The sequence below is a fragment of the Drosophila sulfurigaster genome, chromosome 3 (assembly GCF_023558435.1).
Source record: "Drosophila sulfurigaster albostrigata strain 15112-1811.04 chromosome 3, ASM2355843v2, whole genome shotgun sequence".
Classification (NCBI taxonomy): Eukaryota; Metazoa; Arthropoda; class Insecta; order Diptera; family Drosophilidae; genus Drosophila; species Drosophila sulfurigaster.
This window is the reverse complement of record NC_084883.1, coordinates 22064824-22083730: the sequence shown is the minus strand read 5'-3', so window position 1 is coordinate 22083730 and position 18907 is coordinate 22064824. Positions and strand designations below refer to the sequence as shown.

At 39.0% G+C, this 18907-nt stretch overlaps 5 protein-coding genes and 1 long non-coding RNA gene across 9 annotated transcripts in view; 3 read left to right on the top strand and 3 right to left on the bottom strand.

Annotated features, from left to right (window-relative positions):
* Window positions 1-926: 926 nt before the first annotated feature.
* Window positions 927-2558, top strand: LOC133844233 (uncharacterized). Its single transcript, XR_009894578.1, has 3 exons — window positions 927-1212; window positions 1911-2370; window positions 2435-2558. It is a non-coding gene; the product is annotated as an uncharacterized LOC133844233 (long non-coding RNA).
* Window positions 2559-5287: 2729 nt separating this feature from the next.
* On the bottom strand, window positions 5288-6757 carry LOC133840271 (WD repeat-containing protein 89). Its single transcript, XM_062272023.1, has 3 exons — window positions 6656-6757; window positions 5634-6600; window positions 5288-5567 (listed from the first exon to the last, which is right to left on the bottom strand). Exons 1-3 carry the CDS (start codon window positions 6684-6686, stop codon window positions 5327-5329), a joined length of 1239 nt encoding a protein of 412 aa, XP_062128007.1. The 5' UTR covers window positions 6687-6757; the 3' UTR covers window positions 5288-5326.
* Window positions 6758-6910: 153 nt separating this feature from the next.
* LOC133840273 (eukaryotic translation initiation factor 3 subunit J) lies at window positions 6911-8940 on the bottom strand. Its single transcript, XM_062272024.1, has 6 exons — window positions 8750-8940; window positions 8440-8531; window positions 8075-8188; window positions 7724-8012; window positions 7506-7642; window positions 6911-7429 (listed from the first exon to the last, which is right to left on the bottom strand). Exons 1-6 carry the CDS (start codon window positions 8763-8765, stop codon window positions 7367-7369), a joined length of 711 nt encoding a protein of 236 aa, XP_062128008.1. The 5' UTR covers window positions 8766-8940; the 3' UTR covers window positions 6911-7366.
* Window positions 8941-9478: 538 nt separating this feature from the next.
* On the bottom strand, window positions 9479-10630 carry LOC133846053 (zinc finger protein 254-like). Its single transcript, XM_062280773.1, has one exon. The coding sequence runs from the start codon at window positions 10628-10630 to the stop codon at window positions 9479-9481; it is 1152 nt and encodes a 383-aa protein (XP_062136757.1).
* A 585-nt stretch (window positions 10631-11215) lies between these two features.
* On the top strand, window positions 11216-13601 carry LOC133840270 (nucleolar GTP-binding protein 1). Its single transcript, XM_062272022.1, has 3 exons — window positions 11216-11376; window positions 11510-11784; window positions 11854-13601. Exons 1-3 carry the CDS (start codon window positions 11329-11331, stop codon window positions 13487-13489), a joined length of 1959 nt encoding a protein of 652 aa, XP_062128006.1. The 5' UTR covers window positions 11216-11328; the 3' UTR covers window positions 13490-13601.
* Window positions 13602-15323: 1722 nt separating this feature from the next.
* LOC133841468 (pneumococcal serine-rich repeat protein) overlaps window positions 15324-18907 on the top strand; it is a 91523-nt gene continuing 87939 nt past the window's right edge. Inside the window, exon 1 of one of the 4 annotated variants that reach the window (XM_062273986.1) lies at window positions 15324-15677. The gene's annotated coding sequence lies outside the window, so the exon portion shown is untranslated. Of the gene's footprint in view, window positions 15678-15713; window positions 15921-16798; window positions 17301-17331; window positions 17426-18907 lie in introns of those variants that run through there. The other 3 variants (XM_062273985.1, XM_062273983.1, XM_062273982.1) reach the window with 3 other exon arrangements.

Below are 18907 nucleotides of genomic sequence, written 5' to 3'. Positions count from 1 at the left end.
CACACTCGCACACACACTTGGACAGTATAAAATGGAATTGCTATGCAATTTCAATCCCTATAAAAGCCTTGACAACTAACAAAAGCATTTTGCAATTTATTTGGAATACAAATTAGCACTCATAAGCATAAATGTGAGCGATAATGTTAACTAATAAAAATTCGCTAATTATAGCAAAAAATACTACAAAAAGAAACAAAGAAAAATTAATGAAAATTAATTATTTAAAGGGTTCTTTTTTTGTTAAAAATATATTCAACATATTTTTTAATTTTTTTCAAGCAAAAGTCGCAGAGCAACAGGCTTCTAGACTTTAATTGAAGGTACCTTTAAGATACATTTGTATTAGTATTTCCTATATAGTACATATTCATAGATCGAACAACAACGGTACCTATGACTATCATATACCTTAAGATGTTTTTGGATGGTCCAAGCGTTAAGTTTCATTTATTTTTTAACATTTTATATCCCAATAAAGTATAGTTTTATAAAACGTAAAAATAAAAATTCATGACTATAAAATAATCTTAAGATCAGAGAGCTAGAGTTATGAAATAAAGACTACAATACAATTATTCGGTTTAGAAAAATTATTTTTGAATATTTTTTGTATTTGAAATGACTTTTTACTTAAATGCATGGTCGTTACATTAGTTAAAACCTGAAAAAAGGAATTTAGTATATATTTAAAAAAAAGTATTTAAAAAATTTGGCAACAAAGAAGAGTATCGTATGAGTTTTTTCATTAAATTTATCTAAATATTATTTGGAAAATTCCCGATATCAATTTACATTTAGTTTGTACTTTAAGCTATAAATTTCAATAATTATTCTTTTTGCATTTTTGTTTTTAAAGATATTTGTTAGAATTATCTATAATATACTTATTTTTTATGCCTGTTAAATTCTTAAATTCTAAATTATTTCAATTCATATTAAAACAATGCTTAAATTATTCTTTATCTAAACTTTATACATTTTTATAACATATATATTTTTTGACCGTTATGCAAAGTTTTTGAAGAGCATTCATTCTCAGTTCCAAGAGATTTACAATCGCAGTGCTAGAAAAAAGATGAACAGGGCACGCCCTAATAAAAATATGCATGGCATTGCTATCTTTACGAAACTGAAAGGAACTATTGAGATGTTGAGATACTGTTAAAAACGTATTCGGAATATGGACTGAATTATGGGCACAATTAACAGGTAAGTAGAGCCTGTGGCGATAAATGGTGCTGAGTAACCTTGTGAATAGTTGTAGAAAATCGTTTTGGTCTTTGGCAATTCGGTTTTGCTGTGTGTGTTTCCACTGTTTTTCCAGCGGGGCCATAAAAACCCGTGAAGAATTAAAAAATTAGAGCAGTCGGCGTTGTTCATGTTCGGGGAAAAAAACTAGCGCAGCGAAAAAATGCACAATGGAAACAAAAAAGTTTGATCTACTTTCCTAATACGGTCCTCGGAATGCACGCCAGGACATGGCCCGTGTTTCCTCGAACCTTCGTCGCGTCCATAAAAATCTGCATATACCATCATATTTTTGAGACAATTTCTTTGCCACAAACAATGCGAAACGGGACCAAAACGAACGTGCCATAAATTTTCCGACAAATTCTCTCAGTCTCTCCTAAAACAATGCGAAACGGGACCAGGACGAAAACGACCCATATATTTTTCTTTTGTTTTTTATTTTATTTTGTTGTATTTTTTAAATTGCGGCTAATAAACAAACATTAAAACAATTAAGTTCCTAGCTAGGTCAATTGAATTTTACATTTTTCTGCTAGTTTGGATACTTTTTTTGGCGACTGCTGTTGAAAAGTTTGAAAATCAATTCGATTGCCTTCCGATTGCTTAATTCAATTTTTATTATTCTCTTTTTCAATTTCCATTTACTTCGGTTGCAGGTCATATTCACTGGAGGACTGCACTGCAGGACTGCGGTCGCGTTGCAATTTTCGCCGAAGGTGGACCAATAAAAAGGCGCGTCTACCTAAAGGCAAACAACGTCGTCCTGCGTCGTCTCCTGTGTCTCCGAGAACAAAAAATGGCACAATTTTTAGTGGAAATGCGAGCGCGCAATAAAAACTGCCCAGGACTCGGCGAGGCTGTGAGACAAGGACTCAACAACAACTAACTGCCGTAATTAGGACGTTTGTAGAGCAGCGGCCAGTGGACGGTGAACTGAGGGCTGAGGACTGGCAGACAGACTGGAAAAACGTGAAAAAATCATAAAAAGAGAAACGAAATCGTTTAAAAATTGGCTCGCTTTTTGTCGAGTGCCGTTGGAAAACAACGAAAAAAGAAAGAAAAAAATAAAGAGCAGAGCGAACCACGAGCCGCGTTACAATTGAGACAAATAATTAGGTGAGCCATTGTCGGACATTGTGTTTCGACCATCGTGCCATGATTAGCGGTTTCTTTTTTTTAGGGCCACAAAAAGAGCGACGCTGACTGTCTCAATGAAACTCTGCAAATAATTCGAGTACTTCGGACTACGAGTACCTGAGACGCCGCGGGGTTATCAAATGATGTGCTCTATAAACAATTTTATGACTTATAGTGAGCTTAATTTAAAATAATTTTGTAATATTAGCGAATAAAAAAGCATCAGTTATAGATAGCAATAAGAAGAATTCAACTTATAAAACAGAGATTAAAAATAATTAAAAGAAATCATTATCTCATGGTAAGCAAGCTTTCAATATAAAATTAAATGTATAAATGTATATTTCTTAATGCGAAGCAAAATATATTTGGTAACAATATAATACATACCGTCTTTTAAGTTAAACATAATGACTTCATTCATAAACAAGTAGGAAAGACTGTGATATGTGCGCTATAAAAGCAAAACAGTGCAGTATTCATTTTAAAATATATCGCAAAAAAACTAAAAATGTAATAAAGGCTGTGTTTGGTATATTGATATTTCACTGTCAAAAAAAAAAGATCTCTATATCCTATTGTCTCTGAGATCTAGGTGTCCACACGTACAGACAGACAGACAGACAGACGGACATGGCTATATCACCTTAGCTGTTGATGCTGATCAAGAATATATATTCTTTGTAAGGTAGGTGTTGCCTTCTTCTGCCTATTTCACTAAGTTATTCACATTAAATTAAAAGTAACTTTGCCTCTATAACAAACTTTATAAAGTTGTAAAATTTGATTTAATTCAATGCGTTTTTTTTTTTGAGTCGTCTGTTTAAATTGCACTAATAAAATATATATGAAACTATAAAATGAATCAACTCATAATTTCTCTTTTTGTTTAGCATATTTCATTCTGTCATATCTGTCTATTCCAACTTGATTTAATTTTGGATTAGATTTAAACATTTGGGACAGAACTATATTAGATGAAGACTCTCATTGAAAAAAGGAAGTGGAAAAAAGTAAATCTTCTATTCAGAGAAGAAGTAGTTACAAGTCAGCGGCATTTAAATTCTAAGCATTTTTGAGCTATCAATTTATAGCCGACATTACGTACATGTAATCATAATTGAGACTTCAACTACAAATTTATGGAAATGCTTAAGAATTTCAAAATTATGAAATAAGTTGCTTAACCTTCAAAGTGCAATGCGCATTATTTGAGCGGCATCTTGGCAAACCACCGTGTGTCCTTGATATGCGCTTGAGGGGAACCGCAAAAACATGGCAAACATGGCAATCGATCGGCTACGTTTACTATAAATACGCCGTATTGCGGTATGCACACCAACAGGGGGCCAGTCGTTGGTTTTTGGCCATGCCGAGCCGAGACGAATGCCGGAATGCCACTCCAGCCAAACAGGAGAACAAACAAGGCGACTGCCCGGGACAGATTCGCCAACAAACTCAGCTGGGAATCTCGGGGAAAAAGATGCACAGAAGACGAGACAAGGTAATACGAGTCTTCGTCTTCGTCTTCGGTAGCCGGTAGTCCACCGCATTGACGAATCACATCAAAGTGGAACACAATTTCAGGGTCAAGCGCCCTGCTAACAAACATGTCAAAGCATAGAAACAACACAAACCCAACAACAAACCGACGACAGCCGATTGCCGATTGCCGATCGCCGCCAAAGGCGAACAAGAAAACTATCTATATACATATGTATCTATCCATGTTGTAGTAGACCCAAAAACAGCATCGACTTACCGCAGCAAATTCGCGCTGACTGTGCACAAACAGCAGGGAACACCATAATATTTTGGTTGAGCGTCTCACTGACTCTGGGAGTTGGACCGAGTCCATCTTCGGTCTCTTTTCGATGGAATTCTTTACACTACAATTTATTCATGAGCAATTAGCCACGGTGAGTGGCGGTTTTGAGTGAGAGAGCCAAAGCCAAAGATAGAGCCTGGACTTGGTCCTGTGTGTGCGCCGCAGGACCAAATGCAACGGTGGCGGCAACGGTTGCTGCACTCAACTGTGCCGCAGTTGCAGTTGCAGTTTCAATTGCAATTGCTGTTGGACTTGGCGTAAATTTGTGAAAATTAAGTCGTTCCGGTTAGGCCTTTCGATGCTACGTTTTAGGTGGGACTTCTGTAGCAATTTTATTTGTATCGTAGGTGTTGTATTTGTCAACATTTAGCTGCAGCCTCTTTCCGTCTCGCTTCGCTCTGTCTCCTAACCCAGGCAGTGGCAGTGGATTAGACGATTTTGTGGGCACGAATTTGGGATGCCTCCTGCAGCACTAATTGGCCTAAAGGCAAACTCATGATAACAAGCAGAGAGAGATAGAGAAAGAGAAACTAAGAGAGTTCAGAAATTATCGTGCTAAGGATGTGCGCTGTGTGCGTTAAGGATGTGTTAATTTTTTACTCAGCAGAGCTTGCTGTCTGCAAATGGTCGCAATAATTTCTGACTGAGGGCGCAAAGTAAATTTCTATTAGAGAGCAGCTTAGCAGCACATTAAGTGAAATACAAATGTAGTTCAGCATGCTTTGAATATACATTTTTATTGCTCTGCAGCCGCAGAGACAGCGACAATTTCAAGCAGTTTATGCATCGATTTTTTAAGTGAATAAAAATAAACAGCCATTGCGTGGCAGGGGAACCACCCCAAAACCTTGTTGTTCTATTCCCTAGCGTATTCCACTGCTTGCTTACGTTACGTAAGAGCAGTTACGTTTTAGATCACATATTGTCATTTGCGTAGCAGCCAGCATGTGTCAGTGAGCATTTATTAATTCCAATCATGTGGCAGCCCGGGAATTCCCTTCAATATCTGGCAACATCTTTTGAACACGGCGCGCAAGTTTGAAAAACATTTGGACTAATAAATGTTCGTTGTCAGTAAAAACAAATCTTTATTTTATAAAAATGTCATTAATAGGGGTTTTTCTTGTGTGACTTAGCAGCCTTTGACTTGCTCTTCAGGTTGCTACTGCTTTTAGTGTTGCTGTTATCAGACGACCAGACGGTAATAATGCCACTCTCGCCGCCAGTGACCAGCAGATTTTGATTGGCATCGTACAGACTATCGCGTACAATTTGCTTGTTGCCTACAAAGTTTGTCAGGGGCTCCAACTTTTTCCTAGCCGGCACAACGACTGAGCGAAGTACTTCTCTGTAGAAAAAGAAAGTTCAGTGTTGAAATATCTTAAATACACACAATACAAAAAGAAAATCATACCCTCGATTGTGGTTGGTGCCAGCGAGCAGAAACACGCTACCATCGGACAAGTTGTGAGCATTGATTAAATTAAAATTGCCAGCATTCTGGCGTAGAATGCCAGCTGTGATTTTTGAACGATTAAAGGAGAGAACTTCATCGCCTTCTTGGCATTCATAGCTCATGTAGTCGTTAGTGTGTGTAATGCATGAGATCAAGTCTTGACCCTTCTCATTGCGATGCCAGTTTAGACGATGCACACTGCTCTCTGTATTAATGGTATTCAACAGCGCTTCTTCCTCTTCGCTCTCCTGGATATTAAACACATTTATCAAGCCATCAGTGCTGCCCGAACACAATAAATCTGGATTGCTGGTGTGAAACAGAACAGAGGTCACATCATCGTCGTGACTATCTTCATAAATGCCAAGTTGTTTTCGCTCTCGCACATCAAAGAACACCATATAAGCATTGCCCATGTGCTGCTCGGTGCCGCAGCAAATAATACGACTGTTGGCATTGCGATCGAAGCAGGATATCGTCTTTGGCACTGGCGGTAATCCTTGCTGAGCATCACTTTTATACTCAAATTGCGCCTGAATGCCTTGGGTACGCAAGTCTAGCAGACGCACTAAGCCATTTGTGGTGCCCACCAGCAAGGTGTTTGCACTGTCGTCCAAAAATCGAACGCCACAGATTGTCACCTCTGTATCCAAGCTCTCCACGGACGGAACGCGATCTTGATGAACAGCGGTCAGGAGGCCAGACGCATTGAGGTCGTAGATCTTAACTGAGGTATTAGATAGACCCGCTGCAATGCAAGTGAAACTTTTGTCGGCACAGAGACCCAAGACGTAGTCTCGCTTTAGTGATAGCGACGCTTCGTCTTGGGGATAATGAAAGCGAAACTTGGCGGACAATTCGTGAGCGGCACAAGTGTCGTTATCATCAATGTCGGCTTCGTCCTCAGAACTAGCGACTGCCGTTTCTGTAATATGAATCAATTGAAGTTGTTGTCCATTTTTTATTTAAACTTTTAATACCTGATAAATATTTATTTAGTCTATCGGTCATGTTTGTTTATGTTTGGAAAAACGACACTCACACGTGTAGTATTAATGTTAGCTGGTCACTTTGTATCAGGGTTGCATTCGATGCGTTTTTAAAAAAGGTCACACACACATCACATAGTTTGTGACGTCACGCGCGGTTCTATCGAAGACTGCCGTAAGCAGAGATATTTAAATGTTGCTGCTGAAATAAAATCCCATTTTTGTTAAAATAACATAAAAAGAATATCAATTGAGCTTGTTTTAATATCGCTTTATAGTAGTATTATACAAAAGAGAATTTACAAGAAGCCGTCCATGTACCTAATTATTTTGTATTTTGTTTTGTGTAATCTGAAAATGTTCGTTGAGGTTTCTTGATTGCTTGCTTGACTTGACTTTAGTTATTCTATTATATAATATATATTATAATTTACATCATGTGTAATGGTGTGTGTGCTGTCATATAAATACAAATATATATATGTATACACATATATGTACATATATTTATATTAATATGGCGCTATATATTCAGCTTTTCAATCAACAAAAAGGTTTTAAATTCCTGCGCGCTTTCCTTTAACAAGAAGAAATGTCTCTTTCACTTCAACAAGCAACTATGTATATATACTATATATGTGTTATTATATTCAATAATCAGATATATGTGTTGTGTTCTTTTGTAACTATTGATCCTACTATTCACATGAAATCGTCGTAATCATCGGTAAAATCATTTCCATACTTTTGGTAGCCATCAATATCCTAAAAGATAATGCAAATGTCAAACAATTAAGATCGTAGATCATTAAGTAATCAATCGATTTCAATTGATACTTACATCGTTTTCTGTGCGCAACGAAACTTTGCCCTTGCCCTTGGCAGCTGGCTTCTTGGCATTTGCTTTCTCCATTTTCATTTTCTCTGAATGCAAGACTTCCACGCTCATCTTGACCTTCTTAATGTCAGTAGCACTCACTTGATACGAGAGAGAAGCATGATTAGTTTGCAATCTATTAATGTGTTAATGCAATCAGCATTTCCATGTTGATCACTTACAGTTAACGCATAAGCTGCGCACAAGATCCTCGACGAATTGTGGAAAGTGTGGCGATTCACGATACTGTGCAACTTTCCAGCTGATCGATGCTCCGAATTCCTTGAACTCCTCTTTACTCTGCGGATTGAAGGCGTCGAGGCCTCCGCCTATACTCGTCACGCCGAATGTCTCGAGAGCGCTCTTCAGATCGGATTCCTCTTGAATCTTCTGCAGACGCAGCTTCTCAGCTAATTTCTCTTCGGGTGTCAAGTTCGCAAGACGTTTACTTTCCGCCTCCTCGTTTAGTCGCTAAAACAAAGTTATAGATATATTGTGTGCCGATGAATTCAATATTATATTCATAAACTTACCTCTTGCTCTTCCAATTTAGCTTTAAGCGCCTTGTTCGGTTTAGTTTTGACTGGCACTTCTGTTTTCGTGGGTTTCTCCTCGTCCTTTTTCTCCTCCTCATCCTCCCAGCTTTCCTAAAACGACACAACAAAGACAAAGAAAGTATTTGTAATGCGTCACAACAATAGTGCAATCACAAAGTGACCACGTGTACAAAGCATTATGAAAGTGAAAACTACACAACAACAACAAAAAACTAGTTTCGATTGCCAAGCAAGCAGCAAGCAAAGTTGCATCGCTTGTTGCATGCTTGAACCATATGTAAATTGCCATTTGCTTCAAAGTATATACCAATATGTTGTGAATATAGTCTTGTTATGCTCACCTTAACATCCTCGTCGTCGTCCTCGCCCTCCCACTTGTTTATATTGTTGACTGCACTCGGACGTATGACTATTTCACTGTCGGCGGCGGATTCTACACAAATAATTGCAAAGAAAGTTTGGTTAATATATGACACTCACATTGCTAAAAATATACAACACATATCCAAGGTTGTTGCACGTTGCCTCTAACAGTCTCCTTTCTTGTCTGTGTCGTTATGACAAAGAGTGAAAGGTGGGGGATGGGAGGGCAACGAGCGCCACATGCGCAGCGCCCACGTTATTTTTGATGACGCACACACGTGCACTTACCCCAGTCGTCGGCCATTTTTACGAATTTGTTTTGGTTGCTCTTCTTTTAAAATGTATTGTGCTTTGGACGAGGCAATTTGTACCAATTTTAAGCAAATTTAAGCCACAATTTCGCAAGGTTTGTCTACGTAAAATACATCGAAACTAATGATGAATTTAATAAGTGTGACTGCAAGTTTTGTGTAGAAATGTACTAAATTGCATATAAAACACTGAAAAATAAACTATCTCTTAAATTACTTGGTAACACTTTATTAAGTATTATTTTTTGATTAGAAATTTCTGGAAATTTATCAAATTTAAAACTTATGAAGTAATGCAACACCATCTATATTATTTTTTTCCAAAAAGGTTTGTGAAATGACAGTGTGTCGAATTTGGAAGTATATAAAATAGTTACATGATGTTATATTTTTCAGCACTGGCAATGAATCAATTTCAATCGATTAACAGAGACTTATCGATAATATATCCATTTGCTTGCAATTTTGCGTTTTAAAAATTTCCCTTTTCAAAATTATTTACAGCTCGATGCATGAAAATTATGAACAATCCCATCATGAAACAATTACATTTATTTTCGCAAGGTATACTTAATTAAAAATGTATTAACTGTTTTACAAATACTTTTATAATTGTACACTTGAAATCCTTATTAATAATCTGAGGCAATAATTTTCATTGAAATAAAATTAGTGGTAAATTAAAAGATTAATAGCATCATTAACATCATTCTTGGACCGCAAGCCAGTGGGAGGGAAGTACATCCGGATCTTTAACGTCATCATCCGACTCCAACAGTTCATACAACGGAGACACCAATTCCCTATCTATTTCACTGGGATCCAACATCTCCGACTTTATGCTTGGTTCTATGGAAAGCGAATAAGTTTCTACTTTCGAGTCGAGTTCATCAACTAATTCCACCAATGATTCCTCCTCCCAAGTGGATTTATCAGAGGGAACTGCTCTCGTTTTATGCTGCTGCATGTGGCGCTTCATATTGCGTTTCCATTTCGTTACAAATGAGCATTCTGTACATTTAACTGCCGTCCCATCAACTGTCCTCACTTTGGTGTGTCTTCGCTCATGACGCCGCAAATCGAAGGCACGTTTTGATTCATAATGACACTGTGAGCACTTAAACCGTTTCTCTGTATTTGCAGGACTTGTTGGTTGTGGATACTCTGTGATTTCATACTCGGTTAACTGTGAATCTGAGTTTGCTGTGGAAATTGTAACGTTATTAGCTGTATCCTGATTGTTATCCTCGGTATTCATTAGTTCCACCATTAACTCTTCCGTTGATTGGTCATCTAGTTCTTGTACATTGTTTTCAATACTGACTTCAGCATGCATTCTAACGTGCCGCACAATATTGCGCTTCCACTTGGTTCGAAATTGACATTTTAAACATTCATATGCAGTTGTGTCATCCGTAATCTTGGGCCTAGAATGAGTTAGCTCATGGCGCCGCAAATCAAATGCCCGGTTGGTTGTGTATTGGCATTGTCCACATACAAAGAGTTTCATTGTGATTTCAGTTGGAGTAGCAATTGTTTCCACTTCAGTCGTGGAACTCTCTGCATCCTCAATCGCATATTGTACGTCTGATGGCTCAATTAATTCCACCAGAATTTCCTCGTATGTATCCTCAGTTTCGTCTTCTGCTGGTTGCTTAATATCGTGGGTACGCATGTGTCGTCCCATATTCCGTTTCCATTTAGTGGTGAAGTTGCATTCGTTGCATTTGAATTCCGTTCCCTCGATGGGCTTCACTTTTGTGTGGCGTTGCATGTGACGTCGCAGGTCGAAGGCGCGCTTGGTCGAGTAGTGGCAATGCTCACACTTAAAGGGTTTAGCGCCGCTCTTGTTAAGCATTGTTTAGCCGTTTTAATGTAAGCACTTTCTTAAAATCAACAATAATCCATAATAATATTGCATCCAGAGCAAATGACAACGAAGCGTCTTGGCCTTAGTTGTGATGGCATTTCGCACTTCAACGAGTACGAGTTAAAAACTTGGTTATATAATTATATGGTGCTTATTTTGCTGTATGGTTTTTTTGTTTACTCGAATAATAATGTTTCACATTAACAACAGTTAACGCATAAAATCATTCAAAACTTTGCAAATGTTTTATGTTATGATTTTTTTTTAGAGTGACTGTAAATGGGAATCTCAAAAAATACCAATGTTGGATTGTTGCACCTTACTTATACTTATACTTTTCTAATAGGGCTGCATAATAATATTACTTCTAAATAAAATTAATAACTCGACTGGACATAAAGGTTTTTTTACGTAAACAATTTTATTAATGTAAGCAAATTATTTTTAATATAATTAGACGTGAGTGCAAATATCATGCTCAGTTCACCAATTAGTTAATTTTAACTAGTTCATTGCTTATCTTCTAAAGTCAGTATTTATTTCTTCAAAAATATGACATTCCAATTGTGGTCACACTGGCACCTCTCTTTTTGGAATCTATTGCTGACACCGCGTGGTGTTTTTTGCTGCCGATTCCCATTTATTTTCCTTTAAATTGCGTGGAAAATAAATAAAATTCTACAAAAATGAGTTTGTACAACTTTAAGAAGATTATGGTGGTTCCGCCAGCAAAGGTAAGCCAAAAACATATTCTTATGTTTGTTTATGTCCGTTGGAGCACCCAACTAATGCAACATAACCTCGTGTTTCTGTTTACAAAGTGCGCAATACATAAATGATAACTCTATTTTTGTTGTTTTCTTTTAGGACTTCATCGACATTATGCTGTCAAAGACACAGCGCAAGACACCAACAGTCGTCCACAAGGGCTACAAAATCTCGCGAATTCGTGCATTTTACACACGCAAAGTGAAGTATACTCAACAGAACTTCCACGATCGTCTCTCGCAGATTATACAGGACTTTCCCAAGCTGGACGACGTGCATCCGTTCTATGCTGATTTAATGAACGTCCTCTACGACAAGGATCATTACAAACTGGCCCTGGGTCAACTTAACACAGCCAGACATTTGGTGGACAAGTAAGTTAAAGAGTTATTTCTTATTTTGTTAACATATTTGCTAATAATGATTGTACTTGTGTTTTACAGTGTTGCCAAGGACTATGTGCGTTTGCTGAAGTACGGAGATTCTCTGTATCGCTGCAAACAGTTGAAAAAGGCCGCCTTGGGTCGCATGGCCACAATCATGAAGCGTCAGGCCTCGAATTTGACATATTTGGAGCAGGTGCGTCAGCACTTGTCTCGTCTGCCAACCATCGATCCCTACTCGCGCACCATTATCATCTGCGGCTTCCCCAATGTGGGCAAGTCGTCGTTCATCAACAAGATCACACGTGCTGATGTTGAAGTGCAACCTTATGCGTTCACCACCAAATCCCTGTATGTGGGACACACAGACTACAAATATCTGCGCTGGCAGGTGATTGACACACCTGGTATCCTGGATCATCCACTCGAGGAGCGCAATGTCATTGAAATGCAGGCTATTACAGCTCTGGCTCATTTGCGTGCCTGTGTTCTGTATTTCATGGACATTTCAGAGCAATGCGGTCATTCGTTGGAGGAGCAGGTGAAACTGTTCGAGAGCATTAAACCCTTGTTCACCAACAAGCCATTGATACTGGCCATTAACAAAATTGACATATTAACCTTGGAGGATATGGCGCCAGAGCGTCAAGCTATCATCACCAAGCTGCAGGAGGACAAACAGGTCCCCGTGATGTTCATGTCAACGGTACAGGAAACCGGTGTTATGGAAGTGAAAACAGAGGCCTGCGAACGTTTGCTATCGTATCGCGTGGATCAAAAGATGCGCACCAAGAAGGTGGATAATATTCTCAATCGTCTGCATGTGGCAATGCCAGCACCACGTGATGAGAAGGTCCGAGCACCGTGTATTCCACCACAGGCGCTGGAGCGTCTCGAACAGAATGCAGCCAAGGCTGAGCGTAAGCGCAAGCTGGAGAAGGAGATCGAGGAGGAAATGGGTGATGATTACATTCTTGATCTGAAGAAGAACTACGAAGAAATACCCGAGGAGGAGCGTTACGATGTGATACCAGAGTTCTGGGAGGGTCGCAACATTGCCGACTACATCGATGCCGATATCTTCGAGAAGCTGGAAGAACTGGAGCGCGAAGAGGGTCTGCGTGAGGCTGGCGGTGTTTACACAGTGCCTGATATGACCATGGATGAGACGCTGAAGGAGATTCGTGAAATGGCGAAACAGATACGCGGCAAGCGCTTTGAACTGCGCGACGAGAAGCGTCTATCGTCCAGAAAGAACAAGCCCATCATTCCGCGTCACAAGCAGCCTAAGGTGCGTGATCGTTCCGTCAACAAACTGGTGGAGACTATGGAGGGTCTTGGCGTCGATATGTCTGGCAACGAGAATGCCAACTTCACCAAATCGGTGGTCGATCTTCGCAGAGGAACTGTTGCCGTTGGCAGCAAGATAACACCGAAAGCCCCGCTGCTGGACAAAGAATCTTCAGCTGTGGTCAAGAAGACCGGCAAGCCACTGAAACGTGCTCCAGCTCGCGACACCCTCGGCATCAAGGATGTGGCCATCAGAAAGAAGGCGCAGATTATGGCCAAGCGCGACATTGCGAAGAAGGTCACCCGACTGGGTCTCAAGGGCGAAGCGGATCGCTTCATTGGTACGAAGATGCCGCGGCATTTGTATTCCGGCAAGCGTGGCACGGGCAAGACCGATCGCCGTTAAGTGCCTTAGCTTTACGAATAGTTCTATTTCACCATATATGCTGTATAAATGTATCGCGTTTCCTAAAATACCTTCACAAAATCAAATACAAGTTGTATTTAACAAACTCAAATTTCAGTTTTATTTCTCGTTATACTTGGGATATTTTTTGGGTGTAAGATCATCTGGGAAAATAATTATACTCAGAGCGGTTGCAGCTTGCTGTGGATTTTATATCAAGGTCGCGTTGATATTCCACGAATATCCCTTATTTAGAAACCCAGCAGTTGCCATTGAAAGTTATCATATAATGAGTCGCAATTAGAATTATACATTTTCCAAAAAAAAAAAATCCACACTCTAAGATAGAGTTAGAAGTTTAGAAAAAGCAACCGTCAAATTCTGTGTGCAGGGTGAAATGAATATTAAGTTTACAGTATGCTTAAATAGTTTAATCAGCCAAGACAAACAACTTTATATATTTTGATATTAAATAAAAAAAATCAAATTAAAAATAAACTTAAAATATGACTTAAATGTGATTTTTCTTCTTCTCATATATTGAATTGACTTGCCAGTCGTTTATAGCTTTAAATTTAAACTTTAAAAGACTATCAAAATTTGATCTCTCTTGAACTATATCGAAAAACCAAAAAAATATTATTTTCAACAGCTTTTAAAGAGTGGAATCAAATAAAGAACGATGTTATACTTAGTTCGTTGTTGCTTTAGATTTACAATAAAAAATACAAGGAAATAATTGTTGTAAACAATTGCAGATACATCATCAAATCATGAGATTTATAATGTAAACGAATCTGAATCCCTTAGTTTGACCTCTCTTAGCATCGAATTAAAAGGAAGCATAATGAACTTGGTCCAGAGCTTCACAAGCATACATTTAAAGCGGATTCAACTCCATTCATATTTAACAACAGAGTGTTTTCTGTCCGATAAAACAAGTAAGTTGTTGCCATATATGTATGTAGAATGGCCAACATGCAAATGTGGACTGTCAGGACGACGTGTAATTAATGATAATTTGATTTAAAATCTCTGTTGATATGTCCAATGTCATTGGATTAAAATGGGCATACAACAAACTGTGCTCTTCCATTCGCATTTATCCGTTGCCTGCATCAAAAATATTTTTAATTTATAATGTTGCCTTCGAAGTATTATGTCAGAGTGCAAATGTACTTTTGTGTGTACATTTCTACATGTTTACATATATAAATATACACAGTCATACGTATACCAAATACAATTTCACATATTAACTTGGGTTGAATTTTTAATTCCCATGAAAATGAAATTACAACCAATGAGGAGCGTGGGCTTAATGTACGTATACTTGTTCTCATTTCAAATATATATTTTGACATTTAATTATAATGTAATCTATTGGGATGATGCTGTCAAGTTAAATTCAATAAAGATATAGCTTTTTATTTTAATTAAACCCTATTTGACTTTGGCTTTGACTTTATTTATTTTCTGACGTAGAATAAAGTTTGAAATTGAATAGCATTACCAGTTCAACTATTTTATTTGAGTTCAATTTTCATTATTAAAATAATAATAATATAAAAATGGTATATTAAATTTTTCACAGTGTCTGTTAATGTAAATTAATGTTTAACATTGAGTTTTCTGCGCTGCGGCAAAGCATTGCATCTGCAGTGTAACTGACCTATTGGCCAACTTAGGCACGCTGTTAACCCGCTGTTAGTTAACATTCGAGGCTCTCTCTCTTTCCGTGTGTGTCTGTGTGTGTGTGTGTGTGTGTGTCTTTGCTGTGCTGCTTCGTTTGTCGCATTGTGCGTGGGATTCAAAAACAGTTTACGCCGAGTACTCGACACGTTCGCAAGGCTCGTTTTGGGCTACGCTCCGTTTAGTTCCGTTAACGTTGCCCGCAATCCCCCGTCCCAGTCCTTATACTAGAATCAATCAGTTGAACGCTTAACAAAGAGAAGTGTGCGATCGAATAAAACGGGCATTTTCACACAAAAAGAGTTACAGAATGTGTGAAATGCGCCTCAAAGTAGGCTAATGAAATGGCGCGTGTTCTTTAACAGCAACAGCTCATCCATACATACATATGTACGTATGTATGTATGTATGTATGTATGTACATAGATGAATATATGTATTTATAAGCATACATGAACATGTGTATTCCCTTTGTGGCAGTGGCAACAACATCAATGTAAGCACACAGCTCCATTAGCAAAGTGGAGTCTGTGAGTGTAATTTTGTGTGTGTGCGTGTGTGTGTGTGTGTATAACTGTGTTGTTGTTGCGCTTGTGTGCGTTTTACGCACGCCGCGACGCGTTACAATTACGACAACAACAACAGCAATAACAACGACAACAACAACAGTAACTTTTGGAAGAAGAAGCTGCGCACGTTTGCGTCTCCCAGGCTATACTTGGAAAACGTTTCATTTTGGGTTTGTTACTGCGTCTGTTGCTGACTTGGCTCATTTCTGTTTTTTTTTTTTGTACTTACTAACTGTGCTTTGGCAGCCCTCACACACACACATGTGGTGCAGCTGCTTTGCAAATATGTTGAAGCAAAAAGTTTTGCTGACAGTTTCTCCATAGCTGGTTTTTTGCTTTGCTTTAAATAAACGCATAAAAAATGTCCGCATTAGCGAGTGCCGACTATCATCACTATGAGCTTACAATAGCAGCAACAACAACGGCAATCTGAATAACGGCAAACAGACAAAAGCCATTTTGCATATGCCTCGCTGAATGTGTGCGTGCATGTGTGTGTGTGTGTGTGTGTGTGTGATTCTTGGTAGTGAACATTTTTCCGCTTGGCTAACGGAAGCACTGCCATAAAACGTTTCCAAATCCAACGTGCTCATATACGCATCTACACCTGTACTAACATCAACACACACACACACCATCTCTCACACACACACACACACACACATTCTCACCTGGCAGTCGTAAAACGTTCACAACAAAGTTTTTGATAGAAAACAGATGCTTGGGCTAAAACATGCAACAGCATCGTATAAATAACAGACTAAGGCTAGCCAAACAACACAAGAGAGAAAGGCAGCAAAAAAAACCATTTTGTCCCTGCTGTCGACGTCGACGCAGAAGGCTGCCGTCGCTGCCAACGCTAACGTCACACGACAACAGCGACAGCAACAGTTAACAGAGCGTGTCCCTTCGTCGAGTTAACAGTTGCTGTTAACACTGACCTATTGCCCGTGTTCTTCGCCTGGCTGTGTGAGAGCGTCTGTTAATGTTGACAGCGTTAACAGTGCGCTGTTAACAGAGAGCTGTTGGCTGCTGTGGCGCCCAGACGCCATCCCCAACAGTGTTGGGCGAGATTTGGATCTGTTTGCATCGTCGGCAGGCAACGCGTTCACTCACACACTGATACACCAAAACACACCGACACACACTCAGCCATACCAACACACACACACATACAGAGACAAACATACGCATACCGTGTCAGAGGACAGTCGAAAACTGCGCGTGGTCGCCCCACGGGCCACTGAGTGTGAGTGCGAATGCGAATGCGATTGCGAATGTGAGTTAGTTTTGTGAGTGAGTGTGTGTGTGCATGTGTGTGTGTGTGCGTTGGCGACTTCATAAAAAATTCAACAGCCTACCAAAAGAAAAACAACAAGAAAATTCCTAGAGAGCAGCTGAAGAAGCAACAAAAAAAAAGAAAATAAAAGAAAAAAGAAAATATATTGTATATACAAAAGAAATGTGTGTAGTATATAAATAAATGTGTATAAACAAAAGTGCAAGTAAAACACAATATTTCAACGATAAATTCAACAAAATCAGTGGCGGTAATTAATAGTGTTCTAAAGTACCACATAAAAAGCAACAAACAAAACGAAATGTTTGTTTAAAAATAAATTCTATAATAATAATAAGCATAAATGAAAGAAGGCGCTGTTTAGAGAGTGTAACGGTAACGCAGTGTTTAGCTTTCAGCTCGATGGAACACGAACGAACACACACACACACAGACACAGTAACAGACACACACACACACACACACACACACAGACGCAGACTGAAGTTCGGTTGATTTTTACGCATTTTTTTGCGACTCTTAACTTTGCTGTCTGTGTGCGTTTTGTTTCATCTTTTTCGGTTTTTGTTTGTTTCGAGCCATTTATTTGCTCTTTAACGTTTCATCACTGCGTTCTACTGTGTTAGTATGTGTGTGTGTGTGTCCCACGCTTCATTTTGAAGCTTCACATTCCGGCTGCTGTTTCGTTCTCTCTTGGATTCTTGCACAGCACACACACACACACACACACATACACTTACAAAGGACACGCCGCAAACCGTTTGCCCAGCACTCGACGTTCACAACTCTGTGTGTGTGTATGTGTGTGTGTGTTTCGAACTTTTTTCGCTTTATGTAAAAACGAAACACTCACAAACACACACACACACACACACACACACACACAGACGCGAGGAGAGACTCATTTATTTGTATATGCATGTAAAATACATATAAATACATACACTCTCATACTGACTCTCTGTCAGTGTGTGTGTATGTACATTCAACAAATTGTTGAATCCAGCAGCGTCTTGTGATTTTTTTTCCTCCTTTTTTTGTGCTCGCTTCGCTTCGCTTCGTCTCGCTCTTCGCGTCCTTCCACCAACTGACGCCCACTACTTGCGGCAGCTTCCGTCGTCGTCAACAAGTTGAAGCTGTTGCCGCTGCCAGAATTTCAATTTCTACAGCACTCGCTCGCTCTCTCTGTGTCTGTGTGTACGTATGCGTGTGTTTGTATTTCCCTCCGTGTATGTATGTGTGTGTGTGAGTGGCGCCTTGAAGTATGTCAAAATTTTTGTGTAGGTTCTCCAAGCTGTACAGATAAATTATGAGTGTAAATTGCCGTTGTTGCTCAGTGTCTGAGTATTGGCAGTTCACTGTTACACACACACACTCACACACATACATACACATATTTGTATACTTGTATGTGTGTTGAAGTGCTGCCAATCGCATTCGGTCTTTTCGGTCTGGCTGCTAACTCGATTTCTGTCACATTTCAATGCTCTTGGCAACCGCAATTTGGCCAATTGCAAGTATTTCTGGCAACCAAACGTCTATTAGACGTATATTATACTACTTATATATGATATGTGTGTATGTTTGTATGTATGCATGTGGTAGTGTTTGCTGGTCAAACCTTATTGTATCAGTTTGCTAATTGAAATATTTTCGCCACACACATTTTTGTGCTGAGCTAAGCGCACACACAACGTTTTGGGGCGACGCACAATTTTTGGACCCTTTTGTAATTAGCTGGTAGCACTTTTCGCTCTTGGCCTTGTAAGCCAAAACCAATTTGGCTTTGACGCTTCGTTTAGCAAAATACAAAAAAAAAAAAAAAACGAAGAAAAAAAAAACAGAAAAAGAAATATT

Coding starts and splice junctions, on each gene's coding strand:
- LOC133840271 (XM_062272023.1), bottom strand. CDS start 6,686: ATGACCGATAGACTAAATAAATATTTATCAG. Junction 6,601..6,655: donor ACTAAATAAATATTTATCAG/GTATTAAAAGTT, acceptor TTCATATTACAG/AAACGGCAGTCGCTAGTTCT. Junction 5,568..5,633: donor GGCACCAACCACAATCGAGG/GTATGATTTTCT, acceptor CTTTTTCTACAG/AGAAGTACTTCGCTCAGTCG.
- LOC133846053 (XM_062280773.1), bottom strand. CDS start 10,630: ATGCTTAACAAGAGCGGCGCTAAACCCTTTAAGTGTGAGCATTGCCAC.
- LOC133840273 (XM_062272024.1), bottom strand. Junction 8,189..8,439: donor ACGACGACGAGGATGTTAAG/GTGAGCATAACA, acceptor GTGTCGTTTTAG/GAAAGCTGGGAGGATGAGGA. Junction 8,013..8,074: donor CTAAATTGGAAGAGCAAGAG/GTAAGTTTATGA, acceptor ACTTTGTTTTAG/CGACTAAACGAGGAGGCGGA.
- LOC133840270 (XM_062272022.1), top strand. CDS start 11,329: ATGAGTTTGTACAACTTTAAGAAGATTATGGTGGTTCCGCCAGCAAAG. Junction 11,377..11,509: donor TGGTGGTTCCGCCAGCAAAG/GTAAGCCAAAAA, acceptor GTTTTCTTTTAG/GACTTCATCGACATTATGCT. Junction 11,785..11,853: donor GCCAGACATTTGGTGGACAA/GTAAGTTAAAGA, acceptor TGTGTTTTACAG/TGTTGCCAAGGACTATGTGC.